At 40.7% G+C, this 18,363-nt stretch overlaps 1 protein-coding gene across 1 annotated transcript in view; it reads right to left on the bottom strand.

Annotated features, from left to right (window-relative positions):
• Window positions 1-353: 353 nt before the first annotated feature.
• LOC146652015 (scavenger receptor cysteine-rich type 1 protein M160-like) overlaps window positions 354-18,363 on the bottom strand; it is a 52,462-nt gene continuing 34,452 nt past the window's right edge. The window contains exons 18-27 of the mRNA XM_085383354.1: window positions 17,283-17,597; window positions 16,586-16,885; window positions 15,047-15,352; window positions 13,402-13,716; window positions 10,844-11,158; window positions 10,207-10,506; window positions 8,999-9,304; window positions 4,302-4,616; window positions 1,277-1,585; window positions 354-1,176 (exon numbers count right to left, since the gene is read on the bottom strand). Coding sequence (XP_085239480.1) covers window positions 1,169-1,176; window positions 1,277-1,585; window positions 4,302-4,616; window positions 8,999-9,304; window positions 10,207-10,506; window positions 10,844-11,158; window positions 13,402-13,716; window positions 15,047-15,352; window positions 16,586-16,885; window positions 17,283-17,597 — 2,789 coding nt within the window. The 3' untranslated portion in view covers window positions 354-1,168. The remainder of the gene's footprint in view (window positions 1,177-1,276; window positions 1,586-4,301; window positions 4,617-8,998; window positions 9,305-10,206; window positions 10,507-10,843; window positions 11,159-13,401; window positions 13,717-15,046; window positions 15,353-16,585; window positions 16,886-17,282; window positions 17,598-18,363) is intronic.

The following is an 18,363-nucleotide window of genomic DNA, read 5'->3' on the forward strand; positions in this document are numbered from 1 at the left end:
TCTGATACTGGATGACTGGTTTTCTTTGTTTTCGAGAAAGCATCCCCCTTAATATGCTGTTCTATTTTGTTAGCTGCATGAACAGAAGATGCATCTGGTTTATTATAAATAATAAAAAGTGCCTCAATTTTGTCCACTTGCCTCAGAGACACAGTGCATCCTGCTGAAATAATCTCCATGAGTACTGTGTCATCTCATGGAGTACATACACACACATGATGTGTGTGTATGTACACACACATGCATTGAAAAAACAGTCATGAAAAATAAAGTACACTCTCTTTCCATTTGAAGGCTCAACCTCAGCTGAACACGACATATTACACTGTGTGCCGTTTATTTAACAAAAGCTAACCCAAACAGCAGAAGCAGCCTCCAAGTTTATTCTTACTGCTTCCATAGGAATTAAGAGTGTGAGAGGCAGCCAGATGTTAATCAGTCAATCAAATGCACTTTATTGGCTGATCATCAGCAAGAAAATCAGGAAGGACAACCATATGTAATTCAATTACATTTTATTTTTATAATGCCAGATCACAAAAGTCACCCTAAGGTCTATAATAAATGGCTTATATTGCAGCGATATAGAGGGTCCTAACTGAAAAAGAACAGAAGGACTTTTTGGAGATGCTAACACTGTAGAGAGAGATCTGCTCTCCTTGGTGTCATATTCTATTGTACAGAACTCACAGGTATGAAATGAACAGAGGCAAGTGAAGGTGCTGCCTCAAGTGACTGATATTGTGTCAACTTTAGATCACCATTGTACTAGGTGACACCAGGGAGATGCTGGGCCTTTCCAGTAAGGCAAAAAAGTTGTTTATCATGGTATGTATATCAGAAATAGTTAAATTTATCAACAATTATACAAAACTGAGCAAACAAAGCACAAAGTTACTGATCTATAGTCAATATAGTATATAGTACTTATAGTACTTATATCGACTTATAGTCAATATAAGTCAGAAGCATTTCCATGAGGATTTCCATTTCCATTTTCTTTTGATATTCACAGCAGTATGACCTAATATCTACTTTAGGGAAGATGAAGATTTGTGATCTGAGAATTTATGGGAGAAATATCAAACACATGTGTTCTCTTATTATAATGTAGATAATTTCATTTCCGTCACTCCAGTTTACCTCTGGAGCAGGGTTCATTGTGATTTCAGGCTTCTGTAGAGCAACAGAAACAGAAATTAAATGTTTGTTATGTATTAACCAAATGGCAAGCAGTGAGCTAATTTGTCAGTTCAAAATGAGCTATGCCTCTTACCTAAGCAGATAACACTAGCATCTTCATTATGCTCACAGTTATTTTGTCCAAAACCAGGATGTGAACAGTGTGAAAGTGCAGACTCTTGGCCTGAGCATGCTACGTTATCCAGCCATATAGGGCCAGTGCCTCTACCAAAATGAGCACTTTCAGGTGCTGAAATGGCATGACCGCATCCAAGCTGTCTGCATACCACATCAGCATCTCTCATTTCCCAAAAGTCATCACACACAGTTCCCCACTGTCCTTTATAGAAGACCTCCACTCTGCCGGAGCATTCACCTGAGCCACCCACCAACCGGACTTGTTCTGCATAACAGAGCAGAAAGAGTGAATACAAATTCAAAGGGACATCTTTAAAACAAACATCTACATGTACAGTGGGGCAAAAAAGTATTTAGTCAGCCACCGATTGTGCAAGTTCCCCCACTTAAAATGATGACAGAGGTCAGTAATTTGCACCAGAGGTACACTTCAACTGTGAGAGACAGAATGTGAAAAAGAAATCCATGAATTCACATGGTAGGATTTGTAAAGAATTTATTCGTAAATTAGGGTGGAAAATAAGTATTTGGTCACCTCAAACAAGGAAAATCTCTGGCTCTCACAGACCTGTAACGTCTTCTGTAAGAAGCTTTTCTGTCCCCCACTCGTTACCTGTATGAATGGCACCTGTTTGAACTCATCATCTGTATAAAAGACACCTGTCCACAGCCTCAAACAGTCAGACTCCAAACTCCGCCACGGCCAAGACCAAAGAGCTTTCGAAGGACACCAGGAAAAGTATTGTAGACCTGCACCAGACTGGGAAGAGTGAATCTACAATAGGCAAGCAGCTTGGTGTGAAAAAATCAACTGTGGGAGCAATCATCAGAAAATGGAAGACATACAAGACCACTGATAATCTCCCTCGATCTGGGGCTCCACGCAAGATCTCATCCCGTGGGGTCAAAATGATCATGAGAACGGTGAGCAAAGATCCCAGAACCACACGGGGGGACCTGGTGAATGACCTGCAGAGAGCTGGGACCAAAGTAACAAAGGTCACCATCAGTAACACACTACAACGGCAGGGAATCAAATCCCGCAGTGCCAGACGTGTTCCGCTGCTGAAGCCAGTGCATGTCCAGGCCCGTCTGAAGTTTGCCAGAGAGCACATGGATGATACAGCAGAGGATTGGGAGAATGTCATGTGGTCAGATGAAACCAAAGTAGAACTTTTTGGTATAAACTCAACTCGTCGTGTTTGGAGGAAGAAGAATACTGAGTTGCATCCCAAGAACACCATACCTACTGTGAAGCATGGGGGTGGAAACATCATGCTATAGGGCTGTTTTTCTGCCAAGGGGACAGGACGACTGATCCGTGTTAAGGACAGAATGAATGGGGCCATGTATCGTGAGATTTTGAGCCAAAACCTCCTTCCATCAGTGAGAACTTTGAAGATGAAACGAGGCTGGGTCTTCCAACATGACAATGATCCAAAACACACCGCCCGGGCAACAAAGGAGTGGCTCCGTAAGAAGCATTTGAAAGTCCTGGAGTGGCCTAGCCAGTCTCCAGACCTCAACCCCATAGAAAATCTGTGGCGGGAGTTGAAAGTCCGTGTTGCTCGGCGACAGCCCCAAAACATCACTGCTCTCGAGAAGATCTGCATGGAGGAATGGGCCAAAATACCAGCTACTGTGTGTGCAAACCTGGTAAAGACCTATAGTAAACGTTTGACCTCTGTTATTGCCAACAAAGGTTATGTTACAAAGTATTGAGTTGTATTTTTGTTATTGACCAAATACTTATTTTCCACCCTGATTTACGAATAAATTCTTTACAAATCCTACCATGTGGATTCATGGATTTTTTTTTCACATTCTGTCTCTCACAGTTGAAGTGTACCTCTGGTGCAAATTACTGACCTCTGTCATCATTTTAGGTGGGGGAACTTGCACAATCGGTGGCTGACTAAATACTTTTTTGCCCCACTGTAGTTCTCAAAAGACATCTGTGCTGTACATGTGCGCACAATATATTGTACAATATTTTCACATTAATATGTAGATCATATAGCTTAGATGCAGCTAACAGACTCTTTCGATTTTCAACGAATAACAATTACTTACGTGTAATATTACTTGGATATTATATAGCATTTAGTCACTTTTATTTAAAATGAAACATTAAATGTGTATACTACTCAGGTATATAGTATGTAAGATAAGAAACTAATGAACTACATTAGGGTAGCTGTGAAGGAAGAAATGCCAACCCTGGCTTTTACAAAACATACCTGTAAGCACCTCTACAGCTTACATATACCAATTTATAACAAATTATACCAAGCAGCTCTTGGTTTTACCTACTTCCTTAACTTACAAGCATGAAAGTGCTGTAGACTTTTTTTTATCTGTTCAGGATAATGTAAAAAACATTGTATTTTCAAAAAATAACAAACTAAGCATTTATTTGCATTGTGCAAATGAAATCACAATTTTTCATGCCTCAGTTTTTGTGGAATCAAATACTGATGAATTTCCTCTATATTGTGTATTGTCTCATACGTTAAAACAAAACATCAAATTAGTTTCAGGTTCTTAAAAATGAACCTACATGCTTTTTAACAGCCACCAGAAAGTGACATCTGTGGTTTGCAAAATGCCTCCTATCCTACCAAAGTTTGAGGGAAAATGAGTTCTAACTTGATGCCTATGAAAACTTTCATTCTGAATTCATGGTATCAGTCATTCAGGTATACTGGTAAAAACATTTGCCTTACAGGTGAAATATTCCCAGTTTGCGAGTGGTACGCATAACAAACTCAGCAAAACAAGGTCACAAGTTAGTGTAACCCAGCGCTGGGGGTATCAAAGCACCAAGACGGTGATGGTGAAAACACTTATCTCAAAGCTCCATAACAGAACATCAGGGCAGCGGTTGATGAAAGTTAGGGTTACCCTCATCATTCATAATGTCTATGACCTTAAGAAAAAATGTGCCAGAATTTTTAACATATAATAATAAAAGTCTTTACCTGCACAGAAAACACCAGCATCATGTTCATGCCCGCAGGTTGCTCTTGTAAAACCTTTGCCCGAGCATTGCTGAATAGAAGTCACAGTCTCAAAGCATGAAGAGCTAGCCTCCACCACTGGTCCACTGCCTGGGCCGTAAAAAGCAGCACCAGGAGCATTCATGGAACGTCCACACTCCAGAGTCTCGCACACCACTCCAGCTTTACTTAGAGTCCAGTCCGTGTCACACACTGTGTGCCACTGGGAATCATGACGAACTTCCACTCTTCCAGAGCACTTATGAGTACCGTTAACCAACTGGACAGTCAAGCTTCCTGTGAAGGCAAATAAAGAGCACATGCAACCACAGGATATGGAAGAATACAACATAAATACAAGAACTGTGATGTATTTAGTAGAGATGGACCGATCTGATATTGCGTATCGGATATCGGAGAAAAATAAAAAATGTAATCCGATCCATTAAATATCACGAAAGCACCTCACAAAACTTGCAACACGCCGTAACTCGCCTCAGAACGTTAGCACGTCGGAGCAGTATGCATCACGTGATAGAGCGGCTCTTAGTGATGTGCGATACCACTGATTTCCTTTCCGATCCGATACCAAGTACTTTTCAGGGTGGTATCGACGATACTGATCCGATACCGATACTTTATACAAAAAAACATTTTATTTATTGTATCTCAAATTATAGCGTCATAATGATTACAGGACATCAGATTACTTGTTCTTATCACTTAATAATGCAAGTTCATCACATAGAAATAAAAAAAACTGAAGTTGTGCGCTAGTGTATGAATGTGACAGTGAATGAATAGTGGTATTGTAAAGCGCTTTGGGTGCCTTGAAAAGCGCTATATAAATCCAATCCATTATTATTATTATTATTATTTGAATACCTTGCCTGCCTGCAGCACTAAAGGACTCTGTGAGAGAGTGTGTCTCGCCCTAGCAGCACCTGTCCCTCTCCTCCTCTTCAGTTCGTCTCAACATACGTGCCTCATATTCTGTGATATGATTTACTCTGAGGTGTTTGACAAGGTTAGTGATGTTGCCACAACCATACATGCCAACCCTCCCGATTTTTCCGGGAGAATCCCGGAGCCACCATTCTCCCAATTTTCCACCTGGACAACAAAATTGAAAAACCATATTGCAGAATTCATAGCGCGGCCGAGCCAATTCTAGTTTCCAACAATGGCGGCAGCGACTTAGTTTTAATATTACTCTTATTTCTCTTTGTGGGTCGCAAAAAAACCCACACTTTTAACATGTTTTCAGGTGAGAATGTAGCTGTGTAAACTTCAAATATCTGAGCCGATCGACACATCGTCTTCAAACCCCCGCGGGCTTTCACTACTCGGGTTAAACATGATATATAAGTCACTTTGATAACTTAAAAATGTTATTGTTTGGCTTTTTCAGTGTTTTGTTTGTTCGTGAGTAAATCGGTTTGGCTGAGATTAAAGTTATTAGATTAGATTAAATTAAATTAAACTTTATACAGCCGTATTTCGCACATGACTATGAAAGGCGGAAGAGGAAGTAGTTCCTTTGAATGTAGACAATCCGAATGTTATAGTTTCTTTCCACTGTGTTGCTGTTAATGATAAACTACAAATTAACCCTAAATTACTAAAAATATCGATATTTTAATGTGAGAATCGATTCTAGAACATAAATGACTGGTATCGGAGGAATCGATATTTCAGGATCGATCCGCACATCACTAGCGGCTCTGGCATGCGGGACCTGTCGGTGGTCTGGATAGCATTTGGAGCTTCGCTAGCAACCCGGCATTTCATCTCCGACAAAGTTATCCCCGAGAGAAGTAAAGCAAGTGTGTAAGTCCATCTCTGAATGTTTGTAAAGCATTCCTGCGTCAAGCTTAACAAGCGACTGCCTCTTCTTGCTGCTACTTCAATCATGAAACTGCTTAATGATCAGCTGATCGGCTTTTCTGTCGCGAGTCCGTCTCTCTTGTTTGTTTTTGGCCCACTTTGCACCAGAAAGAGGAAACCAGCGGCTGAATAACAGCAGCACGTTTAAGCTTGATCAGCTGTTGCTAGAATGTATTTAATATTACTTTCTACACCAGGATCTTTTTCTACGTAGCTGACGCTGGTAACTGTGCAGGGGCGGATCTAGCAAAGTTTAGCCAGGGGGGCCGATAGGGCATTAACAGGGAAAAGGGGGCACAAAGACATACTTTTCTTTCTTATTCTCATTTAAAATGTCGAGCTTTTAATAAATAATTATCTGACACCCAAAGTTTTAATTTGATCTAAAATGAATAGAAGTCAATTACTGTATATAGTGACTTTTAAGTCTAATATATATACCCTAGTAAGTTATAGTACTTTTTCCTTTGGGAAGGTACCATCTGTGCAGTCTGCAATTTTGTTGAAGAAAGATGCTGAATCTATTTAATATTTCTTGAAAAATAATTGATTTCTGTGCATTTTTTTTCACACTGCATCAAATTAAGGTTGATTACGTCGATTAAGCATCATGAGGTGGAGCGTGAGGGGTGGTTCCCTATTTTTTATTTATTTATTTTTGTTGTTGCTGGGAGTTGGAACCCTATTAGTTAGGTTGCTTAATATTTACGCTAAGTACTCTTTTGAATACCAGAATAGGGAGGATGGTGTAGGTTTAAGTTTATTAGATTGATTAGTATTGCTGAACTATGAAATCTTTTTTTTGCATACAGGTATAACAGAATAGCTTTAGTGTAGTTGTTGTTTTAAACTTGAGTATGAACTTATACAAAATGCAGCAAGATATTAAAAAAACAGTTTTGTTGATTAAAAAACACTATATCGGATTCATATCGGTATCGGCAGATATCCAAATTTATGATATCGGTATCGGTATCGGACATAAAAAAGTGGTATCGTGCCATCTCTAGTACCAATGTACCTGCACATGTGATGTGACAATAAAAGTGATTTGATTTGATTTGATTTGATTACATCAAAGGACACCATGGTTTCATCTGGATCCAGGGTAAGTTTCTGGACCTTGTCGGTGAAGTCGGTGGAGTTCTTGATGTGGTGTGGGGTGTTCCCCACAAGAGGAGCAAGGATGGTAGCAAGGTGTTTAGCAATGTTATAAGTGGCTGAGTTTATGCTACTGACTATGGGTCTGAGTGGGACAGCTTCCTTGTGGATTTTAGGAAGTCCATAGATGCAGGGTATGGCATCCCCTGGGTAAAGGCGGTGATATGTAAGGCGATGGTTTGAAAGAGGAGTGAAAGAAGCCATCTATGTCCACTGTGAGCGACCATCTTTGAACAGAGGCGGTGGTTTACGACACCAACTCTCTGCCTTCTATAATCCAGTTTTGAGATCCCTTCCAAGACGCCTTAACGCCCACTCACATCCTGGGCCATCTGATCTCAGGAATTCGCATGATAAGGTGGGGCCAGGCTTCACAATGAACTCACCCGAAACTCTGGCTGATTGGGACCCACACCCAGTTTCATACCTTGGCTCAGGCGATTAGAGGATCATCAGGGGGTCCTTTTGTCCCTCTGTGGGGGGTTACTCCCACTAGGTTTATATCTGGGACTCTCCACCATTTGACCTTAGAACTGAAGAAGCTTCTCGGATGAGAAGTGAAACGTCTTCAAGCAACTTAAAGAAGTCCAGACGCCTTTCTTTGCAAGCTCCTTTGACTACGGAACTGGAGTGCATCAAATAAAAATACTAATAGTACCTGGAACTGCTGAGGATGTCACTTTTACAATATAGATATTAATGTAAAATCACAACTGCTGCGCACCTGGTTTGTCTAAAAACACGATTGTTTATACACTTTTTGTCGTGAGAGCTAAATTAAGACAGAGCTAGCTAGATGTGATTGACAAATAAATATATAGGGTCCTGTAGCCACATATCACCTGTGGGATGCAGAGCCAGGGTACAGCAGGATAGTACAGAGCAGGGGAGTGTGTGCCCAAATGTGTGGAGAACTGGCTGGGTTTCTGGCTGATCTCAGCAACAGAAAGCTGAACTGAAAAGACTATTTATTTACCATTATTACTGCTGATGCTGGAGGGGCTCAAAATGACTCCTGCAACCAGTTCTCATTTTAAGAAATTCCAAGTGTATTTTAAATTTGACTACAACTCTAGAGCAAGTTGGAACAAGGCCATGTCTTCTATGAACGGTCTGTAAACATTTGCAAACTAGGAAGACCAGTTGCTGGCCTTCTGGGAGAGAAATGAAGGAACGAAGAAGAAGGAAGCAATGAAGCTTATGTGCAAAAGAATAGCATACTACATTAGCTGTAGTATGGTGTTTAGCACTGTCTCACTGAAATATACATGGAAACAGATGTCATCTTGCTGGAAGCATCTGTTTCTCTCAAACTTGTATCTGGATTTCAGCATTTTTGGTGTTTTGCCAGATTTTCAAGCTGGCAGTTTCATGGGCATTAATGCACCCTCATACTGATGCTGTTGCTTGAACTAAAGACTGATAAGCAGTGTGGTCCCTCACCTCTTTACTTCACAGGACACAGCTTGTTTTCCAAAAAGAATTTCACTTTTTGATGATGTTAAATTCTTTTTGATGTTCTATTGTGAATCAAATATGGATTTGGAAATCTTTGCATTTATTCTTTACTTACATTTTTAAAAAGATCCAAACGTTTTGTTTTTGGAACTGGGTTTGTATGTTTTTCTTACCTGTGCAGAAAACACCAGCCACTACAGTGTTGTTGCAAGTCCTGTCTCGATATGGATATGGTCTTTGTTGACACTGATTCAATGTAGACTCTTTTCCATTGCATTCAATTTGATTTGTCCAGGTCTGTCCTGTACCAGGGCCAAGCTGAAGAAGCTTATGGGGCCTCCCACAGTCCAACTGTCTGCACACCACTGCTGCATCATTGATGTCCCAGAATTCAGCACACACAGTCCCCCACTGGCCTTTATTGAAATACTCTACTCTTCCATCACAACGAGTGGATCCACCGGCTAATCTCACATTACCTGGAAAGCAGAGTTGTTATATAAATCTAACATAAATCTATAAATACAAAGAAAAATGCAAAGAAAAAATACAAATGAATCATAACACCAACAGACCATTTTAGACTTAATCAGCTATGATTTCTGCATCATACAGATGGAATATGTTTTACAGCATCAAAAATGACTCAGAAATTGCTCTTTTCATAGTTTCAATGTTGCTGACCCTTGGCTATATTACCCTCACTGGGTGATCAGTGCATCATCAGATCAATAGCATTTACCATTGTAAGTGGTTAATATTCATCTGTTGTCTCACATTGTGTTTGCTAAATGCTGGTAATGGTGAAATCACTTGTTAGGCATAAAATAATTTGCCATATTGCATTTGTTCTACCTAGAAGTAGACTGTCCATTTAAAGGTATCAAAAAGTTGACCTCAATGAGTAAAGGGATTAATTATGTGTAATAATAATTTAGAGCAATTCAATAGCAAAATTGTGTAAAGGAACGGTGACGAAGAGAGGAAAACAATATAAAAACAAAGGTTCAAAGATGCAGCTTCATGCTAAATCGTAGTGGCCAGCTAGCTGACTGAAACATGTGCAGCACTGAAGCACAGCCTATTTACAGCATCTTATATGGTCCAATTCTTTTGTGTGTTTGTGAATAGTTTGTGTGTGCTTTGACTGGCCTAATCCTATTGGTCTTCTCTCTGTATATGCACTGCTATAGCACACATATGTGAAGATAGTGACATAATTTATAACTCGGGTTGTACCTGATTAACACGTGTTTAGACTACAAAAATATTGATCTGATGGTTTACATCAACATTTTAAATGGAAAAAATCATACTTGATCTGTTTGATAAAGAACTTCATGGATTCATTTTCTTTTTGAAATATAACATCAAGTCTTACCTGAGCATACCACAGAGGCCTCTTCAATACCTTCGGTGATAGATCTGGTATAGTTCCTAAATGTGCACTGTGTGACAGAGCTCTCTCTACCATTACAGTGGATCTCATGTCCTCTCAGATCTTCACCTTGACCAAATGACCTTGAAATCTTGACAGGATCTCCACAATTTATCTCTCTGCACACCACTGTGGCTTCATTCATTCCCCAGTTAATATTAAATGCTGGTGACCAGTGTTCACCGTAGTGGACCTCCACCCTTCCTGAGCACATGTCAGTCCCATTGATGAGTCGAATGGTAGCTACAAAGCAAAGAGCACAAAATCAGCAATTAGTTGGTGCCTGAAAATTGCATTAATTGAAATCCATACAATATTCTCACTGATGTCATGGAAATAACTGTGATATAAATTGTGGTGGGCCGTGGACTGCGGTGCCGTGCGGATGCGCCTGCACGTCATCTGCAATCACGCCCTCTGTGTTAAAACATGGGGAATCAGTGTTGTAAGTTGGTGTAAGTGTGGTTGAAGCCGAGAGCTGCAGCCACATATAATAAAGATGGCTTTAAACAACAACCTCTGGAAGTCATATCTAAAGATTAAAAAAAGACACAATATTTAATGACAAAATAGTTTTTACCTGAACAAATCACTCCTGCATCTTCACGGTGGCTGCACGAAAAGCTTTCAGAGGGGCGATACCTGCAGTGCCCAAGGGACGTCTCATTACCCAAACAGTTGACAGAAGAATACCAGATCACTCCTTGGCCTTCACCAAAGAAGGCCTTAGATTTTGCTCTCTGAGGTGTTCCACAGTCCATGGCTCTGCACACCACCTCAGCCTCTCTGAAGTCCCAGCCATCATCACACACTGTTCCCCACCGGCCGTCATGCAGAATCTCCACTCGGCCAGAGCATCGGTCAATGCCGTTCACAAGCCTTATTGGTGGTTTACCTGAGGGCACACGTTAAAGTATTAGCAATGAATATTTCAATCTCTTACTCTTTTTTAAATCCAGTATTATCAGATTTTTAAGGATATCTTCAACATGCTGTATGCTGATGAGTGTCCATCATTATCTGAAATGCAACCAAAAGATGTTAATGGCTGTCCCCCTTTTCAGGCAATAGCTCATACTGGACAGTTCGTATGTCCAAGAAACTTTAAAATGTGGTTAACTTCAGCAACAGGTGTATTTTAACCCAAAACACAGTCTTACACCAAATGTAACCAGGAAATTTTGGTGCTAAAGCTCAGGTCCATTTACTGTTGATTTAACTGAGGAAAAACATAGATAGAGTATGCTTGGGGAGTGTGAGTGTGTGTGTACAGTGTCCATTTCTGTTTGTCTCCACTGTGGCGTGGGTGTGGTCTCTGGCCGGCTGCAGAGGAGGGGTGACGCAGTGAGATCCTGGGGTGGCACAGGGGCGGGGTGAACAGGTGTGCTGGGATATGAATGTGGTTGTGACTCTTTATATGTTCACAGTGACAGTCGGAGGAGGAGGAGAGCGGACCTGACAGTAGAGAGAGGGAGTGTCTGTGTCCCAGTGAAAAGCGAAAACCACAGTTGTAAATAAAAGTATTGCTGTCATCACAGTCGTGTCCAGTGTATGCATAATGGGTCAAACGTTACACCACATTGGGTGAGTGCCAATTATTTGTATATGTGTGCATGAGGGTGGGAATGCATGTTTGTGTCTGTGTGTGCCTGTTTGTCTGTGTCTATATGTCAGGTCTTAGACTCCACCTCTCTGGACATATCTCAGGCCCCCCCAGGTGTGGGGACCTATCACCCCCACAACGCTCCCTGTCGGTGGCTGATGCCCTCAGATGTTGGTGCGTTTCAGGCAGGTTCTCGGTGTCCAGGGCTGGGCGCTCAGGTATGTACCGGCTCATTCCTGGTGGCTGCTTGGCAGGGCCTGCCGCTTGTGGCTCAGTTGGGCCCCTTCGGCAGGGGTGGGGGGGGGGCTCGTTCCGTGGGCCCAGGGCTCGGTTCATTCTTGTGCGGCTGCCTGCCGGCGGAGCCCGTGGACACATCACTGCAGCCCCCCGTGGATTCCGCACCAGGACTGCTGGGTGACCCAACATCTGTGGCTTTCCTCAGTTCTTTCCAGGAGGGTGGGGCGGTTGCCCCTCCGATGGTCCTCCCTGGGCTCTTGGACTCTGGGGGGCCTCTAGATATTTGGGGCCTGGATCTCCTCCATGCCTGCTTCTTGTTCTGGGACGGGGATATGGCTCCCCACACCATCTAGCAGATCGTTAAATGGAGAAACATTTTGAATACATGCACACTCACGCACACAGATGTGCACACAGGTGTACACATGGGTGCTCACAGACACAAACTATATCTTTCTTGGCTGCTACCTCAAAGCCCATTGTGCATTGTGTGTGTGTTTTGGTGCAAGAAATAGTGAGTCAATGTGTGACATAACGACAGATGTAGAGTCAGCGAGGAAGAGAGCAAGTTCTGCCTATTCCAAAATAAAAAACATAAATGCATATGTTCAGTCGACCACAATCGTAGACAAGGGAATTGACACAGGGGGAAGGGGACACAAAGAGTGACAGAAAACAGCACACATGATGAGGGACTACAAAATAAGACGGGAAGTACAGAATAGAGAGAGACAGACTAGACACACAGACAAAAAGGGAAACAAATGGAGAAGAGACAGACTACATACAGGGAAATGTCTACAAATATGAATAACTAAACTAGGACGCACTTGAAAATACTAATAGACACAAAAGGCTAAAAATGTAGAAAGAAACCCACCAAATAATAAACCCATAAAAAAAAAACCAAACTAGGGAAAAAAACAGAAACCATGAAAATGAGAGAAAGTGAGTGTAATCCCAGTGCCCTTTTGAAGACAGATTAAATGGCAGGGTTAAATGTGAAAGAATATCTGTTTTGAAGTCAGTACCAAATCAAAAATACAGATTCATCTGCTCTGGTGACCCCTTGGGAAAAAAGAGAAAAAAAATTAAGTGCATAAATCTCAGTCATTATCTGTTTCAAAGTATGATCAGTGGCTAACAACTTGTAATTATTAACCAATAAGCGTGTAGTTTACCAGTTACCCTCCCACCACCACCACAGTTGGTGACATCACATCACAGCAATAATTTATACTGTTTGTGATCTCGTAAAAAATTATGTTTGAATTTTGAACATAATAATAAGGATTTACCTGCACAGAGAACACCAGCATCATATTCATGCCCGCAGGTTGCTCTTGTAAAACCTTCGACTGAGCATTGCTGAAGAGATGTCACATTGCCGAAACATGAATTGCTAGCCTCCACCACTGACCCACTGCCACGGCCAAAAACAGCACCACCATGAGCTTTCACGGCACGTCCACACTGCAGCGACTCACACACCGCTCCAGCTTTACTTAGAGTCCAGTCCGTGTCACACACTGTGTGCCACTGGTCATCATGACGAACCTCCACTCTTCCAGAGCACTCATCATTACTGTTAACCAAGCGGACCGCCAAGCTTTCTGTGAAGGCAAATAAACTAAATATGTAGCCACAGGTATGGAAGAATGACCAACAAACAACTGTGATGTATTTAGGTATATTGTACACCGGTTAAACTCAGAAGACAATATTAAACTTTTTTTTTAAATGATAAAGAACATTTAAGCTGCCAATATTACTCTTTGGCATTTTTCATATAAAATTTATGTAAAAACAGAATTCAGTGATTAATTCATATTTTATTCACAATACAATCTTGAAAATATCAAATATTCAGCCTGAGAAAATGCACAATTTTAACATCACAAATTGTAATCTAAACATTATTATTAGTAGAGAACTTGGAGTATGTCAAATAAAAGTACTAATAGTACCTGGAACTGCTGAGGATGTCACTTTTACAATATAGAAATTAATGTAAAATCACAACTGCTGCACCTGGTTTGTCTAACAACACGATTGTTTACACACTTTTTGTCATGAAAGCTGCTCAAAATTAAGACAGAGCTAGCTAGATGTGATTGACAAATAAATATATAGGGTCCTGTAGCCACATATCACCTGTGGGATGCAGAGCCAGGGTACAGCAGGATAGTACAGAGCAGGGGAGTGTGTGCCCAAATGTGTGGAGAACTGGCTGGGTTTCTGGCTGATCTCAGCAACAGAAAGCTGAACTGAAAAGACTATTTATTTACCATTATTACTGCTGATGCTGGAGGGGCTCAAAATGACCCCTGCAACCAGTTCTCATTTTAAGAAATTCCAAGTGTATTTTAAATTTGACTACAACTCTAGAGCAAGTTGGAACAAGGCCATGTCTTCTATGAACGGTCTGTAAACATTTGCAAACTAGGAAGACCAGTTGCTGGACTTCTGGGAGAGAAATGAAGGAACGAAGAAGAAGGAAGCAATGAAGCTTATGTGCAAAAGAATAGCATACTACATTAGCTGTAGTATGGTGTTTAGCACTGTCTCACTGAAATATACATGGAAACAGATGTCATCTTGCTGGAAGCATCTGTTTCTCTCAAACTTGTATCTGGATTTCAGCATTTTTGGTGTTTTGCCAGATTTTCAAGCTGGCAGTTTCATGGGCATTAATGCACCCTCATACTGATGCTGTTGCTTGAACTAAAGACTGATAAGCAGTGTGGTCCCTCACCTCTTTACTTCACAGGACACAGCTTGTTTTCCAAAAAGAATTTCACTTTTTGATGATGTTAAATTCTTTTTGATGTTCTATTGTGAATCAAATATGGATTTGGAAATCTTTGCATTTATTCTTTACTTACATTTTTAAAAAGATCCAAACGTTTTGTTTTTGGAACTGGGTTTGTATGTTTTTCTTACCTGTGCAGAAAACACCAGCCACTACAGTGTTGTTGCAAGTCCTGTCTCGATATGGATATGGTCTTTGTTGACACTGATTCAATGTAGACTCTTTTCCATTGCATTCAATTTGATCTGTCCAGGTCTGTCCTGTACCAGGGCCAAGCTGAAGAAGCTTATGGGGCCTCCCACAGTCCAACTGTCTGCACACCACTGCTGCATCATTCATGTCCCAGGATTCAGCACACACAGTCCCCCACTGGCCTTTATTGAAATACTCTACTCTTCCATCACAACGAGTGGATCCACCGGCTAATCTCACATTACCTGGAAAGCAGAGTTGTTATATAAATCTAACATAAATCTATAAATACAAAGAAAAATGCAAAGAAAAAATACAAATGAATCATATCACCAACAGACCATTTTAGACTTAATCAGCTATGATTTCTGCATCATACAGATGGAATATGTTTTACAGCATCAAAAATGACTCAGAAATTGCTCTTTTCATAGTTTCAATGTTGCTGACCCTTGGCTATATTACCCTCACTGGGTGATCAGTGCATCATCAGATCAATAGCATTTACCATTGTAAGTGGTTAATATTCATCTGTTGTCTCACATTGTGTTTGCTAAATGCTGGTAATGGTGAAATCACTTGTTAGGCATAAAATAATTTGCCATATTGCATTTGTTCTACCTAGAAGTAGACTGTCCATTTAAAGGTATCAAAAAGGTCAAGTTGACCTCAATGAGTAAAGGAATTACTTTGACCCCCTGAGCGACCGTGGTTCAGGGGGTTGGGAAGTGTATTTGTAACCGGAAGGTCGCCGGTTCAATTCCCGATTCTCTGTCCTTGATTCTCTGTCCTTGTCGTTGTGTCCTTGGGCAAGACACTTTACCTACTGGTGTTGGCCAGAGGGGCCGATGGCGCGATATGGCAGCCTCGCTTCTGTCAGTCTTCCCCAGGGCAGCTGTGGCTACAACCGTAGCTTGCCTCCACCAGTGTGTGAATGCGAGAGTGAATGAATAGTGGCATTGTAAAGCGCTTTGGGTGCCTTGAAAAGCGCTATATAAATCCAATCTATTATTATTATTATGTGTAATAATAATTTAGAGCAATTGAATAGCAAAATTGTGTAAAGGAAGGGTGAAGAATAGAGGAAAACAATATAAAAACAAAGGTTCAAAGATGCAGCTTCATGCTAAATCGTAGTGGCCAGCTAGCTGACTGAAACATGTGCAGCACTGAAGCACAGCATCTTATATCTTATATGGTCCAATTCTTTTGTGTGTTCGTGAATAGTCTGTGTGTGCTTTGGCTGGCCTAATCCTATTGGTCTTCTCTCTGTATATGCACTGCTATAGCACACATATGTGAAAATAGTGACATAATTTATAACTCGGGTTGTACCTGATTAACACGTGTTTAGACTACAAAAATATTGATCTGATGGTTTGCATCAACACTTTAATTGGAAAAAAATCATACTTGATCTGTTTGATAAAGAACTTCATGGATTCATTTTCTTTTTGAAATATAACATCAAGTCTTACCTGAGCATACCACAGAGGCCTCTTCAATACCTTCGGTGATAGATCTGGTATAGTTCCTAAATGTGCACTGTGTGACAGAGTTCTCTCTACCATTACAGTGGATCTCATGTCCTCTCAAATCTTCAATTTGACCAAATGACCTTGAAATCTTGACAGGATCTCCGCAATTTATCTCTCTGCACACCACTGTAGCTTCATTCATTCCCCAGTTAATATTAAATGCTGGTGACCAGTGTTCACCATAGTGGACCTCCACCCTTCCTGAGCACATGTCAGTCCCATTGATGAGTCGAATGGTAGCTACAAAGCAAAGAGCACAAAATCAGCAATTAGTTGGTGCCTGAAAATTGCATTAATTGAAATCCATACAATATTCTCACTGATGTCATGGAAATAACTGTGATATAAATTGTGGTGGGCCGTGGACTGCGGTGCCGTGCGGATGCGCCTGCACGGCATCTGCAATGCATCTGTGTTAAAACATGGGGAATCAGTGTTGTAAGTTGGTGTAAGTGTGGTTGCAGCCGAGAGCTGCAGCCGCATATAATAAAGATGGCTCTAAACAACGACCTCTGGACCTGCCATGACTCAATCACGCCACATAAATAAAACAGAAATTCTGATCAGAAAAAAAATTCCAAAGTCATATCTAAAGATTAAAAAAAGACAAAATATTTAATGACAAAATAGTTTTTACCTGAACAAATCACTCCTGCATCTTCACGGTGGCTGCAATAAAAGCTTTCAGAGGGGCGATACCTGCAGTGCCCAAGGGACGTCTCATTACCCAAACAGTTGACAGAAGAATACCAGACCACTCCTTGGCCTTCACCAAAGAAGGCATTAGATTTTGCTCTCTGAGGTGTTCCACAGTCCATGGCTCTGCACACCACCGCAGCATCTTTTAAGTCCCAGTCATCATCACACACTGTTCCCCACCGGCCATCATGCAGAATCTCCACTCGGCCAGAGCATCGGTCAATGCCGTTCACAAGCCTTATTGGTGGTTTACCTGAGGGCACACGTTAAAGTATTAGCAATGAATATTTCAATCTCTTACTCTTTTTTTAAATCCAGTATTATCAGATTTTTAAGGATATCTTCAACATGCTGTATGCTGATGAGTGTCCATCATTATCTGAAATGCAACCAAAAGAGGTTAATGGCTGCCCCCCTTTTCAGACAATAGCTCATACTGGGCAGTTCGTATGTCCAAGAAACTTTAAAATGTGGTTAACTTCAGCAACAGGTGTATTTTAACCCAAAACACAGTCTTACACCAAATGTAACCAGGAAATTTTGGTGCTAAAGCTCAGGTCCATTTACTGTTGATTTAACTGAGGAAAAACATTCAAGCATTAACAATAAAAATTACAAGCTGTCAAATAGATCCCATTAAGCAGTTTATTAAGAACTTAACCCTTTAAGACCTACCATAGAACCAAGTCCGCCAGAGCTTATATTATTTTTTTACATTCTGTAGTGCCATTTTTGGGAGCATTTCAAGTTGATATACATCAATACAACCATTATAGCCCAAATTTTAATAATATGTATGCATTAAGTTCATAGTAATTATACAAATTGCAAAAAAGTGCAATAAACTACAAAAAACTTTATATTTTTGTTTTTTTAACATATATTTCTAGTTAGAGAAATTTAAGAGGCTTATCCCCCAAAACAGTAAATACAAAAAAGTTGCACAAAATAGTTTCCCACCACAGGAAATTTATTTTAAGTGTCTTTATAGTTTTATTTTTGAAATACACCAACTTTAT

The sequence above is a fragment of the Rhamphochromis longiceps genome, linkage group LG15 (assembly GCF_057381845.1).
Source record: "Rhamphochromis longiceps isolate RC_006_pf linkage group LG15, R_longiceps_female_GT1.1, whole genome shotgun sequence".
Taxonomy (NCBI): Eukaryota; Metazoa; Chordata; class Actinopteri; order Cichliformes; family Cichlidae; genus Rhamphochromis; species Rhamphochromis longiceps.